Source organism: Malaclemys terrapin, chromosome 13 (genome assembly GCF_027887155.1).
Source record: "Malaclemys terrapin pileata isolate rMalTer1 chromosome 13, rMalTer1.hap1, whole genome shotgun sequence".
NCBI classification, from domain to species: Eukaryota; Metazoa; Chordata; order Testudines; family Emydidae; genus Malaclemys; species Malaclemys terrapin.
In genome coordinates, this window is record NC_071517.1 from 26,221,414 (window position 1) to 26,243,351 (window position 21,938).

The 21,938-nt window shown below is 42.7% G+C and overlaps 1 protein-coding gene across 2 annotated transcripts in view; it reads left to right on the top strand.

The window, feature by feature from the left end:
• The window catches only part of LOC128848159 (myosin heavy chain, skeletal muscle, adult), a 75,887-nt gene extending 54,917 nt beyond the window's left edge, over positions 1-20,970 (top strand). For both annotated transcript variants that reach the window (XM_054047966.1, XM_054047967.1), the window contains exons 17-40: positions 818-885; positions 2,228-2,315; positions 2,410-2,527; positions 3,376-3,499; positions 3,585-3,721; positions 4,791-5,046; positions 6,928-7,170; positions 7,278-7,454; positions 7,541-7,686; positions 7,764-7,854; positions 8,402-8,791; positions 12,907-13,033; positions 13,310-13,428; positions 13,753-13,949; positions 14,431-14,614; positions 14,695-14,860; positions 15,012-15,136; positions 15,375-15,683; positions 15,784-15,987; positions 16,632-16,757; positions 16,851-17,021; positions 17,106-17,210; positions 17,528-17,623; positions 20,676-20,970. In XM_054047966.1, coding sequence (XP_053903941.1) covers positions 818-885; positions 2,228-2,315; positions 2,410-2,527; positions 3,376-3,499; positions 3,585-3,721; positions 4,791-5,046; positions 6,928-7,170; positions 7,278-7,454; positions 7,541-7,686; positions 7,764-7,854; positions 8,402-8,791; positions 12,907-13,033; positions 13,310-13,428; positions 13,753-13,949; positions 14,431-14,614; positions 14,695-14,860; positions 15,012-15,136; positions 15,375-15,683; positions 15,784-15,987; positions 16,632-16,757; positions 16,851-17,021; positions 17,106-17,210; positions 17,528-17,623; positions 20,676-20,828 — 3,920 coding nt within the window. In that variant the 3' untranslated portion in view covers positions 20,829-20,970. The remainder of the gene's footprint in view (positions 1-817; positions 886-2,227; positions 2,316-2,409; positions 2,528-3,375; positions 3,500-3,584; positions 3,722-4,790; positions 5,047-6,927; positions 7,171-7,277; positions 7,455-7,540; positions 7,687-7,763; positions 7,855-8,401; positions 8,792-12,906; positions 13,034-13,309; positions 13,429-13,752; positions 13,950-14,430; positions 14,615-14,694; positions 14,861-15,011; positions 15,137-15,374; positions 15,684-15,783; positions 15,988-16,631; positions 16,758-16,850; positions 17,022-17,105; positions 17,211-17,527; positions 17,624-20,675) is intronic.
• The last annotated feature ends 968 nt before the right edge of the window (positions 20,971-21,938 follow it).

The window sequence follows — 21,938 nt, forward strand, 5'->3', positions numbered from 1 at the left end:
CACAAATTTAATTAACACATTATTTTTTTAATGAGTATCATCAGCATGGAAACATGTCCTCTGGAATGGTGGCCCAATCATGAAGAGGCATATGATCATTTAGCATATCTGGCACATAAATACCTTGCAATGCCAGCTACAAAAGTGCCATGCAAATGCCTGTTCTCACTTTCTGGTGACATTGTAAATAAGAAGCAGACAGCATTATATCCTGTAAATGTAAACAAACTTGTTTGTCTTAGCGATTGGCTGAACAAGAAGTAGGACTGAGTGGACTTGTAGGCGCTGAAGTTTTACATTGTTTTATTTCTGAGTGAAGTTATCTAACAAAAAAATCTACATTTGTAAGTTGCACTTTCATGACAAAGAAATTGCACAACAGTACTTGTATGAGGTGAATTGAAAAACACTATTTCTTTTGCTTATCATTTTTACAGTGCAAATATTTTTAATCACATTATTTCAATTACAACACAGAATACAATATATGTGAAAATGTAGAAAAACATCCAAAATATTTAATAAATGTCAGTTGGTATTCTATTGTTTAACACTGTGATTAAAGCTGCAATTAATCGTGATTAATTTTTTAAATTGCGATTAATTTTTTGAGTTAATTGCGTGAGTTAACTGCGATTAATCGACAGCCCTAATAATGAGCTGTCTGCTGTAGCAGAAACCATTAGCCTTTTCTCTGCATGACCAATGGTTATTAACAGGGTTGGCTGTTACAGGCAAACACCACCAGCCTGTGAGTGTAACCGTTCAAACCCCAAAGTGCATCTTTTTAATTTTGTCTTTTTTGTGTGTGATTCAGAGGGTGGTGGCAAGAAGGGAGGCAAGAAGAAGGGTTCTTCTTTCCAGACCGTCTCTGCTCTTTTCAGGGTACAGTACATTGTTCCTTATTGCGTTCTCCGTGATGGTGGGTTGGAAATTCCCTTTACATTTAAAAAGTCTATTTTCCCAGTGGTCTCGGTTGTGAACTTTTTAAGTCAAAAAGCCTCTTTCAGTTGCTCTTAAAGGGCCTGATCCAAAGCCCATTGAAATCAGTGGAAAGACACCCAGCTTTGGATGATGTCTAAAGTACTTGGGCCAGATTCTGTTCTCATTTACACAGGATTAAACCAATTTTGCCCCCTACTGTGGCCACTATGTACTAGTATTAGTGGGTCTGTCTGCCCGCCTTACGCTGGCTGCCTGCCGAGCATGGGGGAATGTGCAGAAGGAGTAGGGCCAGCACAGTGGGTCCAAGACCACCTGCTTTCCAGCAACTGGCACAGGGGATATGGCGGAGGGAGCGGCATGGTCCAGCTAATGTCTGGAAGCCAGAACAGGCTGGTGGTGTTCTGGGCAGTAGGCACATCTTAGAACTGCCCAGGGATTGCTTAGAACTGTGTCTCGGGGCAACCTTTATAGCTAACAATGCAGCCTCCCTCCTGATTTGTGCCAAGTGCAGCAGCGTCAGATCTGAGGAGGTCTCTCATAGTAACTCCATTTCTATTCCGTGGCAGAGTTCCTCTGAATATACCTAGGTGTAACGGAAAGCAGAGTCTATCCTTTTGTCTCCTCTCCCAGGATGAAGATGTCAGAAACAATTATGTCAAACCAAATTAGTCTTAAGAGACCCTCCCCCCCCAGAGATGCTGTTATAGGATTTAATATTCCCCTTCCTGATTCCTTCGCTTTCAGTGGAAATTGTTACAGGGTCATGTGCAGCCTTCCACTCAGCTCTGGATTTCAGGGATGTTAATGGCCCATACTGCCTACATTTCAAACACCTGAAAAAACAGAAGTGTGTCCTTTGTTAGCCTCTTCTGCCACTGCATCTGCTCCCTTCCTCTCTCATCCCCTCTGCATTTTCCAATATAATCAACAGAAAGAAATATCTTGTTCAGAAGGATGGCCTGATGTTGCAGATAATCATCTTTCTTTGAAAATGTCCTCCTTTGGCTTCCATAACAGCCCTTGTGGCCATTTCCCATTAGTTTCTGGTCCTGTCTTGTTAGCCTTTTCCAGCTTGCTCAAGTAGAGCTACTTTCAGAGTTTTATATCTCACTTTAATGATCGTGTTCAAGATCCAAAGAAAGAGGGCACCTTAGGTTAGAATGAACCCAGCTGGGAAGTTTTGCAAGCTAGTTTGTCTACATGGTTATAGGTTTACTGCATCTATCAGTGCAGATACAGATGCAACTTTGGTTAACGTAAACCTTTGCTTATGGTCTCACAGGAGAATTTAAACAAGCTGATGAGCAATCTGAGAAGCACTCATCCTCACTTTGTGCGATGCCTCATTCCCAATGAAACGAAGACACCCGGTAAGAAGCGCCAGTGTACAGAGCTCTTAGTGAGATGCAGCCATTCCCTCTGGGCTACACAAGGAGGTACTAATTCATGCTGTGATTTGTTAAGGTGCCATGGAACATGATCTCGTACTGCACCAGCTAAGGTGTAACGGCGTGCTGGAAGGGATCCGAATTTGCAGGAAAGGATTCCCCAGCAGAGTCATTTACGCAGACTTTAAACAGAGGTCAGACTCTCCCAGTCCCTGTTCCATTCTCTCTCTGTGGAGTAGCTTGCATTTTCTAACTACTTTAACTATCGTAGTCACTGCAGCACCCAGCACATGCTATGTGTATAGAAGAAATTTAGGACCAAACTGGTGTAGTCCAAAAAGCAGCAAAAATGCCACACTTTTCCTGTGTGGGGGGAGGGGAATGGGCTGGGTGGGCAGTGGAGTGGCCATGCTAGGTGACTATGTAGCCCTTTAAATACCATAAAGCTGAATTTCATGATGGGTCTGTCTGTGGGAACTCAGAATAGGGGCTTCATGGGAGGACAAAGGCAGTGACAGAGACATGGCCAATGTGGCCAAGAATTCTATGGCCCACTGAGTCACAGCTGTTGATAGTGTAGGTGCAGTGGGACATGGCTACTGCTAATTCTCATGGGCTGTATTAGCAGCCAGATTGCACTGATGCACTGTTTCCTGTCTCAGGTTTGGTTTCTCTCCACATACATGCTTGCATAGTTCCCCGCACACAAGGTTCTTTACTTGGGGATGACACTGTTACCCTTGGAGATGGTGAAACATATCAGACTGACATCCCTGGAGACCAATCTCCTCTATGCATTGAGACTAGTTAATATAAATACACTGCAAGCAGTCATAGTGCAAGCTTTTTCACTTTAGCCTGAAAATGTGCTTCCTTCTGACCTGGAATGTCATCTCAAAGCATGAGAAGGAAATTCATTCTTCACAGCTCCATTCATTCCTTGATTCTACTGTGGAGAATCCTAACAATGGGGCCCGTTAGTGCCACATGTGATTATGGTTTCAACAATGTAAGTATCTTCATAGTCCATTTTCTCCCACAGATACAGGATTTTAAATGCAAGCGCCGTTCCAGAAGGACAATTTATGGACAGCAAGAAGGCTTCTGAGAAACTACTTGGGTCCATTGATATTGATCAGACCCAGTATAAATTTGGTCACACCAAGGTACAAACACTTTTTGATTCAAACACCATCTATTTGTATAATATACAGAATGAAAGTGATTGTCTGTAACATTCTCTTCCTCAAGGTGTTCTTCAAAGCAGGACTTCTGGGTCTTCTAGAGGAGATGAGAGATGATAAACTGGCACAGCTTATCACCCGCACACAAGCCATGTGTCGTGGCTTCCTGATGAGAGTGGAGTTCCAGAAAATGATGCAAAGAAGGTAGAAATGTACAGTACTGCATTTGGTCTGTTGGGTTTATGTCACCCCACAGAGGTGAACAGAATTGGAGGGGTGGATTCAGTCTGACTTAGATCTCATTAATCCACTATATCAATGTGTGAGCACTTGGGAGTAGAGCTGGGTGAAAATTTTCAGACAAATAGTTCATTTGCTGAAAAATGCAGTTTCAGGTTGACCTAAACTAGTCACAAAATTGCTGATAGTTTAGTCCCAAAAACTGGGGCTAGAGTCACAAGGAAACTTAAATGCTATATATAAATAACCAGAGGAGAAGGCAGAGACATAGCACCACATCCACCTTCCCCTCTGGTCTGGGGAATCTAGCCCTTCTTTTCCTTTGCTTTTATTAAATGAAAGTTTAAAAAGTCTGAACTCAAAACAAAAGGTTTTATTCAATCTTAAATGAAATTTTCCGCCTTTTTCAATACACTGAAAATTCAGAAAAACGTTAGTTTTGGTTCAATCCAAACTGAATTTTTTTAAATTTTATTTTTCGGAACTGCCAGTGAACCAACAAATCAATTATTTGCACAGCTCCATCTGGGAGTGTAAATCAGTATAACTGGTATACCAAGGAGCAAGAAGAAGGTGTAATAAAGTGTGCGTTAGACTAGGGGTGGCCAACTTTAACTTACACCTTCCAGTTGGGTACTTTTGTGCTAAATTCTCTTTGGCTCCTCAGCATGAGTTACACCAGTTCAGAGTCCCTTAGACTCCAAAGCACTCATCAGAGGGAGTGGGTCAGTTACAGATGTGATGTGTAAAGAGGGAGCGAAAGTTCATCCCGGTTTGTGAGCGTGAGTCTACAGAGAACAGACATTAGTTCAACATGTACATTGAGGAGACCGACAGTGGAGTTTTACTCCCCCTAGACTTTCTAAGGCTCAAGCAGGTCCAGAGTCTGTAACCCTTAGAGTAGTATTTTTTCATGTGAGTGGCCCCATTTGAACTCAAATGAGGTTACTTGGCTGAATAAATGCTACTCACAATTAGTAGCATTGCAGTATCTGGCCTTTAACATTGACCATATATTCTGATGACATTATAGAGAGTCCATCTTCTGTATCCAATACAACGTTCGCTCGTTCATGAATGTCAAGCACTGGCCCTGGATGAAGCTGTACTTCAAGATCAAGCCCTTGCTGAAGAGTGCTGAATCTGAGAAGGAGATGGCCAACATGAAGGAAGAGTTTGAGAAAACGAAGGAGGAGCTTGCTAAGTCTGAGGCAAAAAGGAAAGAACTGGAGGAAAAAATGGTGACCCTGCTGCAAGAGAAAAACGACCTGCAGCTCCAAGTACAGTCTGTGAGTATCACCAGTGCATTCTACTGTGCAATTGCACAGTAGAAAGGTCCAAGCTGAAAGTTCCAAATGCAATTTTCCCATGAAGCATCCCATTAACAGCACTGGGATCAGTGTTCGGTCAAGATAAAATATTCCCCGTGTTTAAAATATTAAGTATCAAAAAAGAAGTATATGCGTATAAATAAATAAATAACAATACTCCCCAGCCACGTATGACAGGTCATGCCCTAAAACAAGGTGAGAGCAAGCAAATTCGGCGAAGCAAAGTTATGCTCTTTAAATACTCCTGCTTCATCCATGGCACCTTAGGCTACATCTACAGTACAAACTATGGCTGGTGGCTTGTAGGGTACATGTGGCTACCCACGGCAGTGAAAAGCAGGCTACGGCCACATAGCAGTGTGCAGCTACATGTGTTGTGTAAGGCTCTGGCAGAGAGTAGACAGCAGGAAAAGGTTTCAGCTGCCTCTCCCCTGCCAGAGCCTTTCCCTGCTGGTGGAGTCTTTCCATGTGGGGAAAGCAGAGGACAGCAGAGTAGGCAGGGAGGCCCGGCTTGGGCAAGTAGAGAGCAGTGTATGTGCGTGAGTACATACCCATACCCTTCAGGCATGTCTGTACTCTACTTGCCTAAGCCTGGCCTCACCATCTACACTGCTATTTGTTACCCATGCCAGGGGCTACCTGGATGTGTGCATTACACAGAGCCAAAAGAAGTGTCAGTGGAGACATACACTTACTGTGACAATCCCAATGTATTCACATGCCATGATGAATTCACACATCTGCTGTACTATTTATATTTATTGTGCCACTGATGTTACCAGTTGGGGGCCCTACACAGACCATGATATGGAGCCTTCTGTGGCTCCACCCCTACAGCCGCACCCCATAATGTGGTCTCCCCACACAAACACACTTAGAGTGGCAGCGGCAGGGAGGCAGGGTCTCTATTGCCCACCAGAGCAGCAGGTCTTCGAGCTCACACCCCATAGAGAGGAATGGGGCAATTCTGCCCTCTCAGACTTTTGTTTTAGGCTGTCTGCAAACTCATGCAGTTGACACTGCAACAGATAAACTTGGGTCACATTTTCAACCTGTTCTTCATAACCATGAGGGCTAGAAACTTACTCTATTTTTCTAACTGTGTGCTGAGATTTTCCTGTAATCACATGACAGAGTAGAGGCCCTATACATGAGTTTATAGTGTTTATGCCTTAATCTGTCTCAGTTACCACCCTGTGAAAACAATGAACTGTAGAAAAAGTTTTGAAACATAAGCCACAGGATGGGCATAAAACGTTAAGGAAAGTAGATGAGTGCATGCTCAGTAGATGATTTTTGCATTGGCTGTAACCCTTTTATTTTCCAGGCAAGTTCTTTGAAGGATTAGTCCTTAGTTTTAACATTATGTAGATGTAAAAGCTAGACCCTGCAAATGGATCTGCCCCCAGGAAGCCTCATTGACTTCAGTGGAGCTCTGCGTGGGTGCAGAGTCCACCCATGTGGACTCCTATAAAGTCATGGGTTTCATGAGAGTAGATCCATTTGCAGGATCTAGCCTCAAATTTGATCTTCAAAGTAAAGCCACACTTGAGGCACTAAAAATATTTGCCAAATATGTCAACTGGTAAGAGATGCTTCATTTATGGTGAGATATTTGAAAAATATTCATTTTTCATTTCTAAATTGTGTTGAAGACATAGAACTTTTAGGCCAAATGGTTGTTTTTTTTAAAAGAATATTATGAGTCATTGATAGTATGAGTTAAAAATAGAAGTGTCATCCCAACAGATGTGATAAAAATCATAATGATACAAACACCGGTAAAAAAGAAAAAGAAAAAACCTTTTAGAAAAGATCCTAATAATGGATTCACTGTAGGAATCTGATGGCTTGGCTGATGCTGAGGAAAGATGTGACCAGCTGATCAAAACCAAAATTCAACTTGAAGCTAAAATTAAGGAGGTGACTGAAAGAGCAGAGGATGAGGAGGAGATGAACGCTGAGCTGACAGCCAAAAAGAGGAAACTGGAGGACGAGTGTTCAGAGCTGAAGAAAGACATTGATGACCTTGAGTTAACATTAGCCAAGGTTGAAAAGGAAAAACATGCCACAGAAAACAAGGTATAAGGCAGAATCTCTAATGAAGATTCTAAAATATGAAACTGTTGGTTCACAAACAATAAAGTTTTGTATCCATTTTCGTTAACTACTTTTGTTCAACTCTGCAGGTGAAAAACCTCACTGAGGAGATGGCAGTCCTGGATGAAACCATTGCTAAACTGACAAAGGAAAAGAAAGCCCTCCAGGAGGCCCATCAGCAGACCCTGGATGACCTGCAGGCAGAAGAGGACAAAGTGAACACACTGAGCAAAGCTAAAACCAAGCTGGAGCAGCAAGTGGACGATGTAGGCACAATAACATATTGAGAGAATAAAACCAGTGTGAAATTAGGCTCTTGTTAGCAGAGAATTTATGGTCTTTTTCTGTTTAGCTTGAAGGGTCGCTGGAGCAAGAGAAGAAGATTCGCATGGACCTTGAAAGATCCAAGAGGAAACTTGAAGGAGATTTGAAGCTGGCCCAGGAATCCACAATGGATTTAGAAAATGATAAACAACAGCTGGAGGAAAAACTGAAGAAGTAGGTATGATTTGCAGGGGGTATCCTGCAGATACATTTTGTTCCAGCACTAACTTTTTTTTTTTTCATGTGAAAAGGAAAGACTTTGAAATCAGTCAGTTCCAAAGCAAAATTGAGGATGAACAAGTCCTGGGCATCCAACTGCAGAAGAAGATCAAAGAGTTACAGGCTAGTCATACATTTTTTCTTTTCTGGCCTTCAGAACAAATTCAGTTAAAAGGAAGCCATCTTTCTTAGGCTTGGTCTAAGTTAGGTTGACATAGTCATGTCTGCCAGGGGTTTGATAAAACCACATCCCTGACTGACATAGTTTTGCTGACCTACCCCCCAGTGTAGATGCAGCTCTGTTGGTGGAAGAAAGCTTTTGTCGATATAGGCAGTGCTGATGAGAGGAGGGAGAAAGGAGGGAGAGTTGTACCAAGGCCCTGAGGTCAGGGGACCCCAAAAACATCTTTAACATCTGTGTAAATAAAGTGAATGGAAAGAGGTAGACTCAGTGAACATGATGTATCAGGGACCCAAATTTCTCTCAATGGGTCTTTGGGTGTAGCTACCCCAGTTCAGGGAGATGATGTTCCTTTGTCACCGGAACCCCTGTTGTCAGTGTAGGCTGCATCTATTCTGTGGTGTTATGCCAGCAGAACTCTTCCGACAGCCATACTGGTGTTGACCCCAGAACGAAGCAGCAGTCTTAGTGTTTCCTGTTGTTCTCTAGGCTCGTATTGAGGAACTGGAGGAGGAGATAGAGGCTGAACGTGCCTCTCGGGCGAAAGCAGAGAAGCAGCGGGGTGATCTCTCCAGGGAACTTGAGGAGATCAGTGAGCGTCTGGAAGAAGCTGGTGGAGCCACAGCGGTTCAGATTGAGATGAACAAGAAGCGTGAAGCAGAATTCCAGAAAATGCGCCGAGACCTTGAAGAGGCCACTCTGCAGCATGAAGCCACAGCTGCCGCCCTCCGGAAGAAGCATGCAGACAGCACAGCAGAGCTTGGGGAGCAAATCGACAACCTGCAACGAGTCAAGCAGAAGCTGGAGAAGGAGAAGAGTGAACTGAAGATGGAGATCGACGACCTGGCTAGTAACATGGAGACTGTCTCCAAAGCCAAGGTACAGAGCTGTGTATTGGAAGTGCTGTCTTTATCCTAAGTGTTATTGCAGCATAAAAGAGTGAAAGATTTTTAATCATCATTTTATCATGTTTAATTATACAAAAGATTGCAAGAGTAGGATATGAGCTGACTGTAAGTTGGATTCTAACAGAATTATTTACAGTTTAATTTGTATAAAACATACATAAAATCTCAAACAGGACCAAGAAGTTTATAAGCTCCAAATACAGTTATTACTGAATTAATAGCCATCACACTTAGAGGATGATAATAATTAGCATTATATTGTTTTTTAAATTGAATTATTAAAATTTATATGAAACATATTACTCTACCATAGAGTACTGAATATGCAAGTCTACATAGAATTACCTTTATAAACTACCTTAAAAGAATATTAAAGTTGCAGTCAAGCACAAGCACACAAAATTAAAATGGCCATAGAGCAGTTTTTAAACTAAGGGCTGGGGGGAAGCTGACAGGTGCAGAGGAGTACATTTTTCGGACAGAGACATCCCTTAGGGGAGGATCTATTAATGGAGAGTCTCGATGTCCTAGTAAGTAAGAGAAGATGGAAGATGATAAAATACGGGTAGGATCTGATGAGAAACAGTCAAATGAAAAAGAGTCCCTTTTAATTACATTACGTGATGGCAGACAGCTAAAAAATGACAATTATTTTAAGTGCTTATATAGAAATGCTAGAAGTCTAAATAATAAGATGGGTGAACTAGAGTGCCTCGTATTAAATAGGGATATTGATATAATAGGCATCACAGAAACTTGGTGGAATGAGGATAATCAATGGGACACAGTAATACCAGGGTATGAAATATATCAGAAGTACAGAACAGGTCGTGCTGGTGGGGAGTGTCACTATATGTGAAAGAAAGCATAGAATCAAATGAAATAAAAATGTCAAATGAACCAAACTGTACCATAGAATCTCTAAGGATAGTAATTCCATGCTTGAATAATAATAATATTGCAGTAAGGATACACTACCGACCACCTGTCCAGCATGGTGATAGTGACTGTAAAATGCTCAGGGAGATTAGAGAGGTAATAAAAATAGAAAACTCAATAATAATGGGGGATTTCAACTATCACCATATGGACTGGGTACATATCACCTCAGAACGGGATGCAGAGATAAAGTTTCTTGACACCTTAAATGACTGCTTCTTGGAGAAGCTTGGAGAACCTGGAACCCAGAAGAGGAGAGGCAATTCTTGATTTAGTCCTAAGTGGAGCACAGGATCTGGTCCAAGAGATGAATATAGCTGAACCGCTTGGTAACAGTGACCATAATATAATTAAATGTAACATCCCTGTGGCAGGGAAAACACCAAAGTGGCCCAACACAGTTGTATTTAATTTAGAAAGGGAAACTACACAAAAATTAGGAGGTGAGTTAAACAGAAATTAAAAGGTACAGTGCCAAAAGTAAAATCCCTGCAAGCTGCATTGAAACTTTTTAAAGCTATCATAATAAAGGCTCAACTTAAATGCATACACCAAATTAAAAAACATAGTAAGAGATCCAAAAAGAGTCACCGTGGCTAAATAACAAAGTAAGAGAAGCAGTGAGAGGCAAAAAGGCATCCTTTAAAATGTGGAAGTTAAATCTTAGTGAGGAAAATAGAAAGGAACATAAACTCTAGCACATGAAGTGTAAAAATGTAATTATGAAGGCCAAACAAGAATTTGAAGAACAGCTATCCAAAGACTCAAAAAGTAATAGCAGCATTTTTTTAAGTACATCAGAAACAGGAAGCCTGCTAAAGGATCAGCGAGGCACTGGAAAATCGAGATGCTAAAGAAGCACTCAAGGACGATAAGGCCATTGTGGAGAAACTAAATGAATTCTTTGCATTGGTCTTCCCGGCTGAGAATGTGAGGGGAGATTCCCAAACCTGAGCGATTCTTTTTATGTGACAAATCTGAGGAACTGTCCCAGATTGAGGTGTTATTAGAAGAAGTTTTGGAACAAATTGATAAATTAAACAGTAATAAGTTGCCTGGGCCAGATGACATTCACCCAAGAGTTCTGAAGGAACTCAAATGTGAAATTGCAGGACTACTAAGTATGGTATGTTACCTATCATGTAAATCAGCTTCTGTACCAGATGACTGGAGGATAGCTAATGTGATGCCAATATTTAAAAAGGGCTCCAGAGGTGATCCCAGCAATTATAGGCCAGTAAACCTGACTTCAGTACTGAGCAAACTATAGTAAAGAACAGAATTGTCAGACACATAGATGAACATAATTTGTTGGGGAAGAGTCAACATGTTTTTTGTAAAGGGAAATCATGCCTCACCAATCTACTATAATTCTTTGAGGGGGTCAACAAGCATGTGGATATAGTGTACTTAGATTTTCAGAAAGTCTTTGACAAGGTCCCTCACCAAAGGCTCTTAAACAAAATAAGCTGTCATGGGATAAGAGGAAGGTCCTGTCATGGATCAGAAAATTGTTAAAAGATAGGCAACACAGGATAGGAATAAATGGTCAGTTTTCAGAATGGTGAGAGGAAAATAGTGGTGTCCCCAAGGGTTCTGTACTCGGATCAGTCCTATCCAACATATTCATAAATGATCTGGAAAAAGGGGTAAACAGTGAGGTGGCAAAATTTGTAGATGATAGAAAACTACTCAAGATAGTTAAGTCCAAAGCAGACTGTGAAGAGCTACAAAGGGATCTCACAAAACTGGGTGACTGGGTAACAGAATGGCAGATGAAATTCACTGTTGATAAATGCAAAGTAATGCACATTAGAAAACATAATCCCAACTCTACCTACAAAATGATCGTGTCTAAATTATCTGTTACCACTCAAGAAAGAGATTTTGGAGTTATTGTGGATAGTTCTCTGAAAACATCCATTCAATGTGCAGTGACAGTCAAAAAAACAAACAGAATGTTGGGAATCATTAAGAAAGGGATAGATAATAAGATATAAACTATCATATTGCCTCTATATAAATCCATGGCACACCCACATCTTGAATACTGCGTGCAGATGTGGTCACCCCTTCTCAAAAAAGATATATTGTAATTGGAAAATGTTCAGAAAACAGCAACAAAAATGACTAGGGTTATGGAACAGCTTCTGTATGAGGAGAGATTAATAAGACTGGGACTTTTCAGCTTGGAAAAGAGATGACTAAGAGAGAATATGATAGAGGTCTTTAAAATCATGACTGATAAAAATCTAATCCTTCCAAGTTTAGGTGTAAGGATTTCTTGGTTGTATTCCTGATTTTGGAGGGGAGTGTGGGCTAGCAGTTACAGACAGCACAGTCAACCATATAGGTTTGCCACATTCGTTCTGCAAAATGGAGTGGCTGGAGTTTGGATTTTCCATGTTAGCACACTGGATTCCATGCCACAATCTCCTGGAAGTGACTTGTATAACCTCATATTTCCCATCTGTAAAATGGGGGGAAATTATATTTGCCTGACTCCCAAAGTCAGGACATGAATCCTTGTTCAATAATAAGGGCTCTGGAGTGCATAGAACATTAACATCAGTCAGTAAAAGACCTGGAACTAGAAGTCATGGCCTACTCCTGCCTCCCAGATCAGCACCCCACCCCATAGCCCTGACCACAATTGTCAAGCTCTGTGTGGCTCCATGTGATATTTCCTGCCAGTGGGAAGTAGACACCTATTTAATCACTTTGCCCCAGGGCACCCCATAGCTCAGGGGACAGAGTGGAGGGAGGCAGGAGCTTACTTGTCACATCAGAGGGGATGGCTGGAGAGGCTTCTCGGGCAGTCTGCAGAGTAGAGAGGCCAGGGACCTTCTTGGGATGGTGATAGGGCTGATACAGCCTCTACCATCTGGTGTCTGCTTCCCATTCCCATACTTTCTGCCCCATTCCACTAAGGTCTCAGCTTGTCCCTCTCTCCCCAGGCCTCCTCTTTGCTCCCTTCCCCTTCTCATTTTACCTTTTGCACACTTTTTTGCACACGGATTTATGAAGGGTGAGGTTTCCTCAATAACTGAGCCCACGTGTGTTTGTCATGACAAAGCTCTCAATTATCTCAGAATGCTGGAGAGTGCATGTGTTTATCCTCTTTCTTTTTGTCCATTTCACACAAAGTCAAATCTTGAGAAGCTGTGCCGCACCCTGGAAGATCAGCTCAGTGAGATTAAGACAAAGGAAGAAGAGCATCAGCGTACGATCAATGACCTCAGTGCTCAAAGAGCCCGTCTACAAACAGAATCAGGTAAGATGTATACATGTTTTTTGATGTAGACATTTTGAGTGTATGGAGGAGATATGAGGGGCAAAAGGGAGGAAATTGCCATTCTATGGAAAAACTGCATATCCACCATGCTGCTTGACACCTGCTATTAGAAGTTCTCGAACAATGATTTGGATGAATTGAGAACTCAATTTATTTCCTTTTCTTTAAAGTATTTCCATTTGTAGTTAATAAATGACTATATCATTTTCCAGTCAGTGAAATTAAATCCCTCCTATTTCATTTTCACTTTTTAAGGTGAATTTGCACGCCAGGTAGAGGAAAAAGATACTTTGATTTCTCAGCTCTCAAGAGGCAAACAGGCATTTACCCAACAGATTGAGGAACTGAAGAGACATCTAGAGGAGGAGATAAAGGTGAGGATTTTTCTAACAGCCTTTTCTGTGAAGCTGGATTCTTGTTGTGAGCCAGATGCTTTAACCTCAAATGAAACCATAGCACTCTAGAGAATAGAAGGGGAAAGGTCTTGTTAGGTCACCTAACCCAGCCCCTGCCAATGCATGATTGTTCCCTACAATATATTTAAGAATGTTTTATTCAGTCCGAGATTTAAATTTGCCCTTCATTGAATCTAGCACCACTTCCCTGGGATAGCTTTCCACAGTCTGACAGAGTTCACTATCAGGAGGATTTCCAGGATATTTAGCTACATCGCTGTGCTACTCCTGTTGTTTCTCCAGGCTAAGAACGCACTGGCCCACGCCTTGCAGTCTGCTCGCCATGACTGCGACTTGCTCCGGGAGCAATATGAGGAGGAGCAGGAAGCCAAGGGTGAGCTGCAACGCACCCTGTCCAAGGCCAACAGTGAAGTTGCCCAGTGGAGAACCAAATACGAGACGGACGCCATTCAGCGCACAGAGGAACTAGAAGAGGCCAAGTATGTGCTCGGGTGGAGGACTGGAAGAGGCCAAGAACTAAATGGGGAAATGTGAAAAGGCCAGTGATATGCTCAGGATGGGAATGGAAGAGGCCAAGGATGTGCTTTGGGGAGGGTGATTAGAGGAGATGCAGTATATCCATTTAGTGGTATAGGTTGGAAAATGGCAAATATGCTCCCTAGATTAAGAGAAACTGAGAGCGACCCTATACTCTGTCGATAATGCGTGTGAGTTGATGGCAGAGGGATTATCAGAGACAATGTATTGTATATGAATTGGATAAGAGTGACTGAGAAAGGACCTGTACTGTGTATGCACTGGGGTCACAGCCCAGAAGAGGTGACTTGTGCTCTCACGAATCCCAGAGCAGCTGCACACAGTTTGCTTCCCATATTGCTCAGTAAATGGGAGCTGTATTTACTCACTAAATGGGAGCTGTATTTACTCACTAAAATGGGAGCTGTATTTACAATCTTCCAGGAAGAAGCTTGCCCAGCGTCTGCAGGATGCTGAAGAACATGTCGAAGCTGTGAATTCCAAATGTGCTTCCCTTGAAAAGACGAAGCAGAGGCTGCAGAATGAAGTGGAGGACCTGATGATTGATGTGGAAAGATCTAATGCTGCCTGCGCAGCTCTGGATAAGAAGCAGAAGAATTTTGATAAGGTATTTCAGCCTTGTGGATGTTGGATGGAGCATCCTCTAGTGATCTCCGTTGCTTAGACTAAGGTCTTGTTGTTCTTCAGGTTCTGTCAGAATGGAAGCAGAAATACGAGGAAACGCAGGCTGAACTGGAAGCTTCCCAGAAGGAGTCTCGCTCTCTCAGCACGGAGCTGTTTAAGATGAAGAATGCTTATGAGGAAACTTTGGATCAACTTGAAACTCTGAAGCGTGAAAACAAGAACTTGCAGCGTAAGTCCCTGGATTTCTTCTCCTAACTTGGGGCTTCTGGAAAGCTTGTCAACACTCTAAAGTGAATCTGTCTGTGCCTGTGGCATTTCTAAGGAGAATCTCTCTCTTTGGGCCCTTTGTCTGACTACATTATTTGTCTGTAATCCAACAGAGGAGATTTCTGACCTTACGGAGCAGATTGCAGAGGGGGGAAAGGCCATCCATGAGCTGGAGAAAGTGAAGAAGCAGATTGAGCAAGAGAAATCAGAAATCCAGTCTGCTCTGGAGGAAGCTGAGGTACACATGCCATTAGTCACTGCTTTATAGAGAGATAGTCAGAAAACCTTGGAGCTGTAAACACAGTGGGCTAATTCACAGGGACAGGAGGACAGCACTTGCTGTGCTAGAAGCTATGTACTCAGTGCCCATGCTACCCACCGTGCTACATTGGAGTTTTTGGGAGCATTTAACACTTTATTTGGAAGGAAAAAACTATTTTTGTCCCTTTATTGATCCTTCACTTGCTCTTGTTAAGGCTTCACTAGAACATGAAGAGGGCAAAATCCTCCGCATCCAACTTGAGCTGAACCAGGTAAAGTCTGAAATTGACAGGAAGATTGCTGAGAAAGATGAGGAAATTGATCAGATGAAGAGGAACCATATCAGAGTTGTGGAGTCCATGCAGAGCACCCTGGATGCTGAGATCAGGAGCAGAAACGAAGCCATGAGGCTAAAGAAGAAGATGGAGGGGGATCTGAATGAAATGGAGATCCAGCTGAGCCATGCCAGCCGCCTGGCTACAGAGGCACAGAAGAACCTGCGAAACACACAAGGAGTACTCAAGGTACAGTAAGTCACACATGCCTAGTGCAATAGCTCAGCTGGTCTTTTCAGCATGCCAAGGAGTCTGTGCCTCCTGCTAATTTCTCTCACTCATTTTACAGGACACCCAGATACACTTGGATGATGCTCTCCGAAGCCAAGAAGACCTGAAGGAGCAGGTGGCCATGGTTGAGCGCAGAGCTAACCTGATGCAGGCTGAAATTGAGGAGCTGAGGTCAGCTCTGGAACAGACAGAGAGGGCCAGGAAAGTGGCTGAACAGGAGCTTCTGGATGCAAGTGAACGAGTGCAGCTCCTGCACACCCAGGTCAGGGTCTAGTGTGAAAAGTAATCCCACAAATCCCTACGCAGGAGACTGCTCTGTATGTTCCCTGCTCCAAAGAGCAACGCTAGGGGGTGTTTAGTAGATTTTTATTCCTGAAATGGCCTTTATGCTAATGTCCATAGGATGGACCTTTGTTAAACAGAAAGCAAGAAGCGGCAAGGCCACTCTTGTTTTCCCTCATGTTGCTGTGTTGAAGGTGACACAGGGATGACGAAGGTTATAATTGCAGTGATGTGATGGAGCGCGGCTAGTGTCTAAGAGGCTCTGGGAGTGGCTTTCCTGCCTCCTATCCTGTTTCCATCATTGGATACTTTTAAGTATCTCTGACATCCCCTGGGGCTCAGGAAATATTTCTACACAGTGATTATTTTGTTTTGTAATGGACCAGATTTACAACAATTGGGACATAGGGTTTGTCACATGCTGGGGGTGGGTAATGTTTGTGTTCACAGCACATCACTGACTAGCTGTCAATGTTCTGCAGTGATGATACATTTGGAGGAGAGTTCTAGTGCAGTAAAATGTTAATAGTAGCCTGTACCTTAAGTACAAATATTCAGTTCATGTTCCAGAGTCAATATTTTGGGACTAACTGTAAACACGACTTGTCTGTTGTTGTTAAACAGAACACCAGCCTGATCAACACGAAGAAGAAGCTGGAAACAGACATTTCCCAAATCCAGAGTGAAATGGAGGAGACAATTCAGGAAGCGCGTAATGCAGAAGAGAAGGCCAAGAAGGCAATCACTGATGTGAGTTGAAGGCACCTTTCTTTGGAAAACATGGCTGTGTTTGCACCTGAAATGGTTGTTTTTCTGGACTGGTTTCCTTTCTTTACTCCCTAGGCGGCCATGATGGCGGAGGAGCTGAAGAAGGAGCAGGACACCAGCGCCCACCTTGAGAGGATGAAGAAGAACCTGGACCAGACGGTGAAGGACCTGCAGCTCCGTCTGGATGAGGCAGAGCAGCTGGCACTGAAGGGTGGCAAGAAGCATATCCAGAAATTGGAGGCCAGAGTGCGTATTCCCCATATTTGTGCATTTAGGAGCATTTCTTATGTCTAGTCACAGTGAAACTCAACGATCCATTTCTCATTTCAGGTGCGTGAGCTGGAAGGTGAGGTTGACAATGAGCAGAAACGCAGCGCTGATGCTATCAAGGGTATGCGCAAGTATGAGAGAAGAGTAAAGGAACTGACCTATCAGGTAAGGAGGGAGACCCTTTGTGCTGTCACATCCTTCTCCTAGGAGCACAAGTTGTTTGTACCTGAACCTGCATGGGGGAGTTTTTATTGTCCTTCTCAAACAGTAAGACAGTGAACAGTAATGCTATGGAAAAACAAAGAGTTCAACAGGAAATCATTTGAAAAAGAACGTTAAAATATCCGTTATAATCTTTATTATCTATCTTATATACTTACCAAAATATTTATATGCAACGTTGCTTTCACTGTATAATATGAAGGAAGTAGACAAATAATTTGGTAATGAAATTACTCTTTTCCACTACAAACTGTTTCTAGACTGAGGAAGATCGCAAAAATGTTTTCAGGCTCCAGGATCTGGTAGACAAACTACAACTGAAAGTGAAAGCTTACAAGAGACAAGCTGAGGAATCTGTAAGTATCATTCTGAGGAGGGACGATGTGCATCCTTTGATATTGCAGAATGTTTTGGGGATATTATAATACACCTTTTCTAAGTCTCCTTTGGTAAAAATGTTTGGCTCTCATTAACAGATACTTACGTGTGCAGAGCTTAGTGAGGAACTCTGACTGTTTCTCTATCACTTTTTGGTAGGGTAATAAAAGATCTGATTAAGTTTGACAGTTTTCAAAAACAACAAGGAGTCTGGTGGCACCTTAAAGACTAACAGATTTATTTGGGCATAAGCTTTCGTGAGTAAAAACCTCACTTCTTCGGATGCGGTTTTTACTCACGAAAGCTTATGCCCAAATAAATCTGTTAGTCTTTAAGGTGCCACCAGACTCCTTGTTGTTTTTGTAGATACAGACTAACACGGCTACCCCCTGATATTTGACAGTTTTCATAATTCTATAGTGACATGCTACCTGGATCTGCATATGTCACTTAGACATGGTTGGAGATGCAGGCTCTGTTTGCTACTACAAATCATGTAGAATTGAGAGATGAGGAAGCAGCTATTTTACCTCTTTTACTTGAAATGCATGAGGTGGCCAGTGGGGATATGGATTTTTTTTTTTTAGTTTATACTTACGTTCTGATAGGCTGGTTTGGAATCTTCTGGGATGTCACAGCTGTCGGACTGTCACAGTTCAGGACTAACTGCACCTTTGACCCCTTTTGGTCTGTCTAAGTGCAACCCCCTTGGGTGACAGGCCTTGAAACTTCACCTTTCTGCAGCAGAATTGCAAATTTCTCCTGCTCCCAGACTGGGTCCCAGGGTACAGTACGGCAACCAACTGAGATTCTTCATCAGGCCTGACCCAGTCAGCTGCCTTGCAAGTCTTTTCTTCAGGAACTGTGACTGGTGCAAACACAAAGGATATAAACAGTGGCGGCTCCAAGCATGTGCCTGGGGCGGCAAGCCGCGGGGGGCGCCCTGCCTGTCCCTGTGAGGGCAGCAGTCAGGCAGCCTTCGGCGGCATGCCCATGGGAGGTCCGCCGGTCCCACGGATTTGGCGGCAATTCGGCGGCGGGTACGTTGAAGCCGCGGGACCGGGGACCTCTCGCAATCATGCCGCCGAACGCCACCTACCTGCCATGCTTGGGGTGGCAAAAAAGCTAGAGCCGCCCCTGGATATAAAACAGCCTTTTCAAAACAATATATTGTTTAATCTCAGCAGAAGGAACACAAAGTAACAAGAGCAAATGGTTATTAACATAACAGTCTACTCGCAAAGCTATGTTACCCAAAACGTAGGAAGGCTTAGCTTATCCAGACACCCCCATTTCTAGGCATGGGAGTGGGCACAGCTTGATTTCCCACAATCCTCGTGACACCCTCTCTCCCTGCGCTGCAGTTGTTCAGTTTTTTCCCCACTCCTAAGCCCTGTTGCCTCAGTTTCCTGTCTGGGTTACCCACTCCCTGTACCAAGCCAGGATGTTGAACTCAGCATGGTCAGAGGGAAACTTCTGACACCTGCTTTAAGTACTGGTGAATGGTGCTGAAACTCTTATCTCCCTTCCTGCTTACATGTGAGCTATGCCTGGTTTAACCCTTTAGTAATCATATAGCAACCAACACAAACACAACCAAACAGATGAACATATAATGGTCATAAAATGATATTGGTGTTTTCCAAGTCCTTCCCAGGGATCTCTTCACCAAAGGGAAGAGTAGCATTCCTCTGCTCATTATATTAAATAGAACGTCACTGATACTTTTAAATTTAGCTGGGGTCGGAGGAGAAGTGGAGGAGAGTGATTAAACTCAGGTGGCCATTTTGATCATGCTGATTTGACTTCTTAATAGCTTTTGCTATGACCGTGACCATGGTTTTGGTGACTAACTGATACAGATTGCTGATGTATACGGAGTTTGTTCACCCATTTGCTGCCTCTCTCCCAATGTACTGCTGCCTCACTGTTAACCCCATATGCTGCCCCCATATGGCCCTACTCCTATTTACCCCATGTCTTGCCTCTACCCTTCTTGGTATGATGTCCCATGACCCATGTTGATGTGCTGCTGTCTCTACCATGTCTCACACCTACCCCCAGGTCCCAGTTCCCCCTGACCGCAGGGCACTTCTGGGAGACCTGATGGCCTCTCTGCTCCCAGCCCACTGGCTTCAGCGGGTGTCCGGCTGCATTCCCCATCTCCCCATTTTTGGGGAACCATCGAAAAGGGCCACTGACCCCCAATCCCAAGAGAAAGCCTTCTGGGGAAGGGATGTGCTCATGCCAACCAGCAGGGCCCAGCCCCACTGGCAGATTGACACCAGCCCTGCCAGTTTGTGGTTACTTCATGCCCATGGTCAGGGTTTCTGTACTCATGGAATGGAGAAACCCCCTTACAATAAATTCACATTACAATTAAACTACTAGCATTGGCTTTCTATATAATACATGCACACGCACAGTTAAAATGTACATCTCTTGCTCAATTCCATCCTGTGTGATAGGGTTAGAGAGCCTCTCACACTGTACAAGCTCCATTAATTCAATGCCATCTTCTTCCCCTCTCCCTTTGAATAGGGCACCTCATTACAGTTGGTAGAAGCTGGGTGTGTCCTAAGTTTTTTGTTATGAGGAAGAATAATTTCTGATTGTCTAACCTTGAACTCTAAGCCTGTGAAATTGCTGACCTGAAAGACTTACAAACTAGAATGCTGTTTGGTAACAAATAAGTGTCATGTATCTATATTTAAAATAACATATACTATTGCATTAATGTGGCCTGATTAGGAAAAAGGAGTTATAAATAAATGTATAAACCTAAAGAAAAATCACTCCAAAATGTTTAGAAATCTATTTTCAATTAGTTTTTAATGATTTTTAAAAAAAATTAGAAAAGGACAAGAGTGAGAAGGTCTGTGCTTAGATTTGAGATATGAAATGGTAAGTGGGTAACAGTCTGGGCCGTCCCTGTCCCCTCAGCAAACAACCACATCCTATTAAGTCCCAAATGCAGGGAAAGGGGAACCCTCAGACCTTTGGTTTACAACTCTCTTTCTCCATCCTCAGGAGGAACTATCCAATGTCAACCTCACCAAGTTCCGCAAGATCCAGCACGAGCTAGAAGAGGCTGAGGAGCGGGCTGACATTGCGGAATCCCAGGTCAATAAGCTCCGGGTGAAGAGCCGCGAGGTTCATAAGAAGATTGAAGGAGAAGAGTGAGGATGTCTCCATGCTGCAAAGTGACTGAGAAATGCACAAAATGTGAAACTCTCTGTCACTTTTGCTTTGTAATTATTGTTTATTTTGTCCTCAGTGTCTAGTAAATAAAGATTGTAGAGACCTTTGCATACAAAGAACCAAAGGGGCTTTTGTGTTGTACTCATTAGCTTTGGAGTTTTATTAAGGATTGTGCATTTACAAGATACATTTGCACAATCAAACATACGTTAAACACTTATCCCTAAATTTTACAAAATAATTGCACAGGTTTTAGCTTCAAAACTCCTGTCAATTGAATGAATCAGACCTCTCGTATGGAGAAAGATGCCAAAGCCCTCTGAGATAATTCATGGCTTTATTATTTCAAGCAGCACTCCAGATAGAATTATAGAGACAGTTTTGCTTTAAAATAGGATGGAAATTTTCCTGACAATTACCATCTGGTAAGCTAAATATAATTCCCCCCAAAACAATGGAATAAATATATTTTTTTTAAAATTTGCAAACATCTAAAGTATTATAATGTGCTGTGCAATAATCATAAGCAGCACAGATGATAAAGTACAAGATAATGCCAGACAAATATGATTGAATTTTTTAATAAGGTACAGCATTAGAGACAAAAATGCAGTAATTCTGCATTTTAGTGTGGCATTTGACACAGTGCAGCATGATGTTAAATCTATACACTGGTAACTTTGGGATGGAGAGGTATCTGGTGAGGAGCCATAGAGATTAGTGTAAGGCCTGGTTTTATTAAACATGATTATTAATGACTGAGAGATGGGGCAAATGGAACTTTACACAAGATACCGAAGTGGAGGGATTACAATACAAAAGAATTCAGAGGGCTAGAAATATGGGTAGGGAATAACAAAATGAAATTCAACGGGCTGAAATCTAACACATCTGGATAAAAGTACAGAACAGTTATTTTCTTGTGGGAAATAATGACAAAAGACAACTAAGGGGGACAATGGAGAGAAACCGAATGATATCACAATGCAATATCATGTGAAAAAGTGCAGCAGACCCAGACAGCAAATTACCTGAGAGTCTCAGTCTGACCAATCCATATGGTTTATTGGGCCAAACTTGTGATGGGGATGG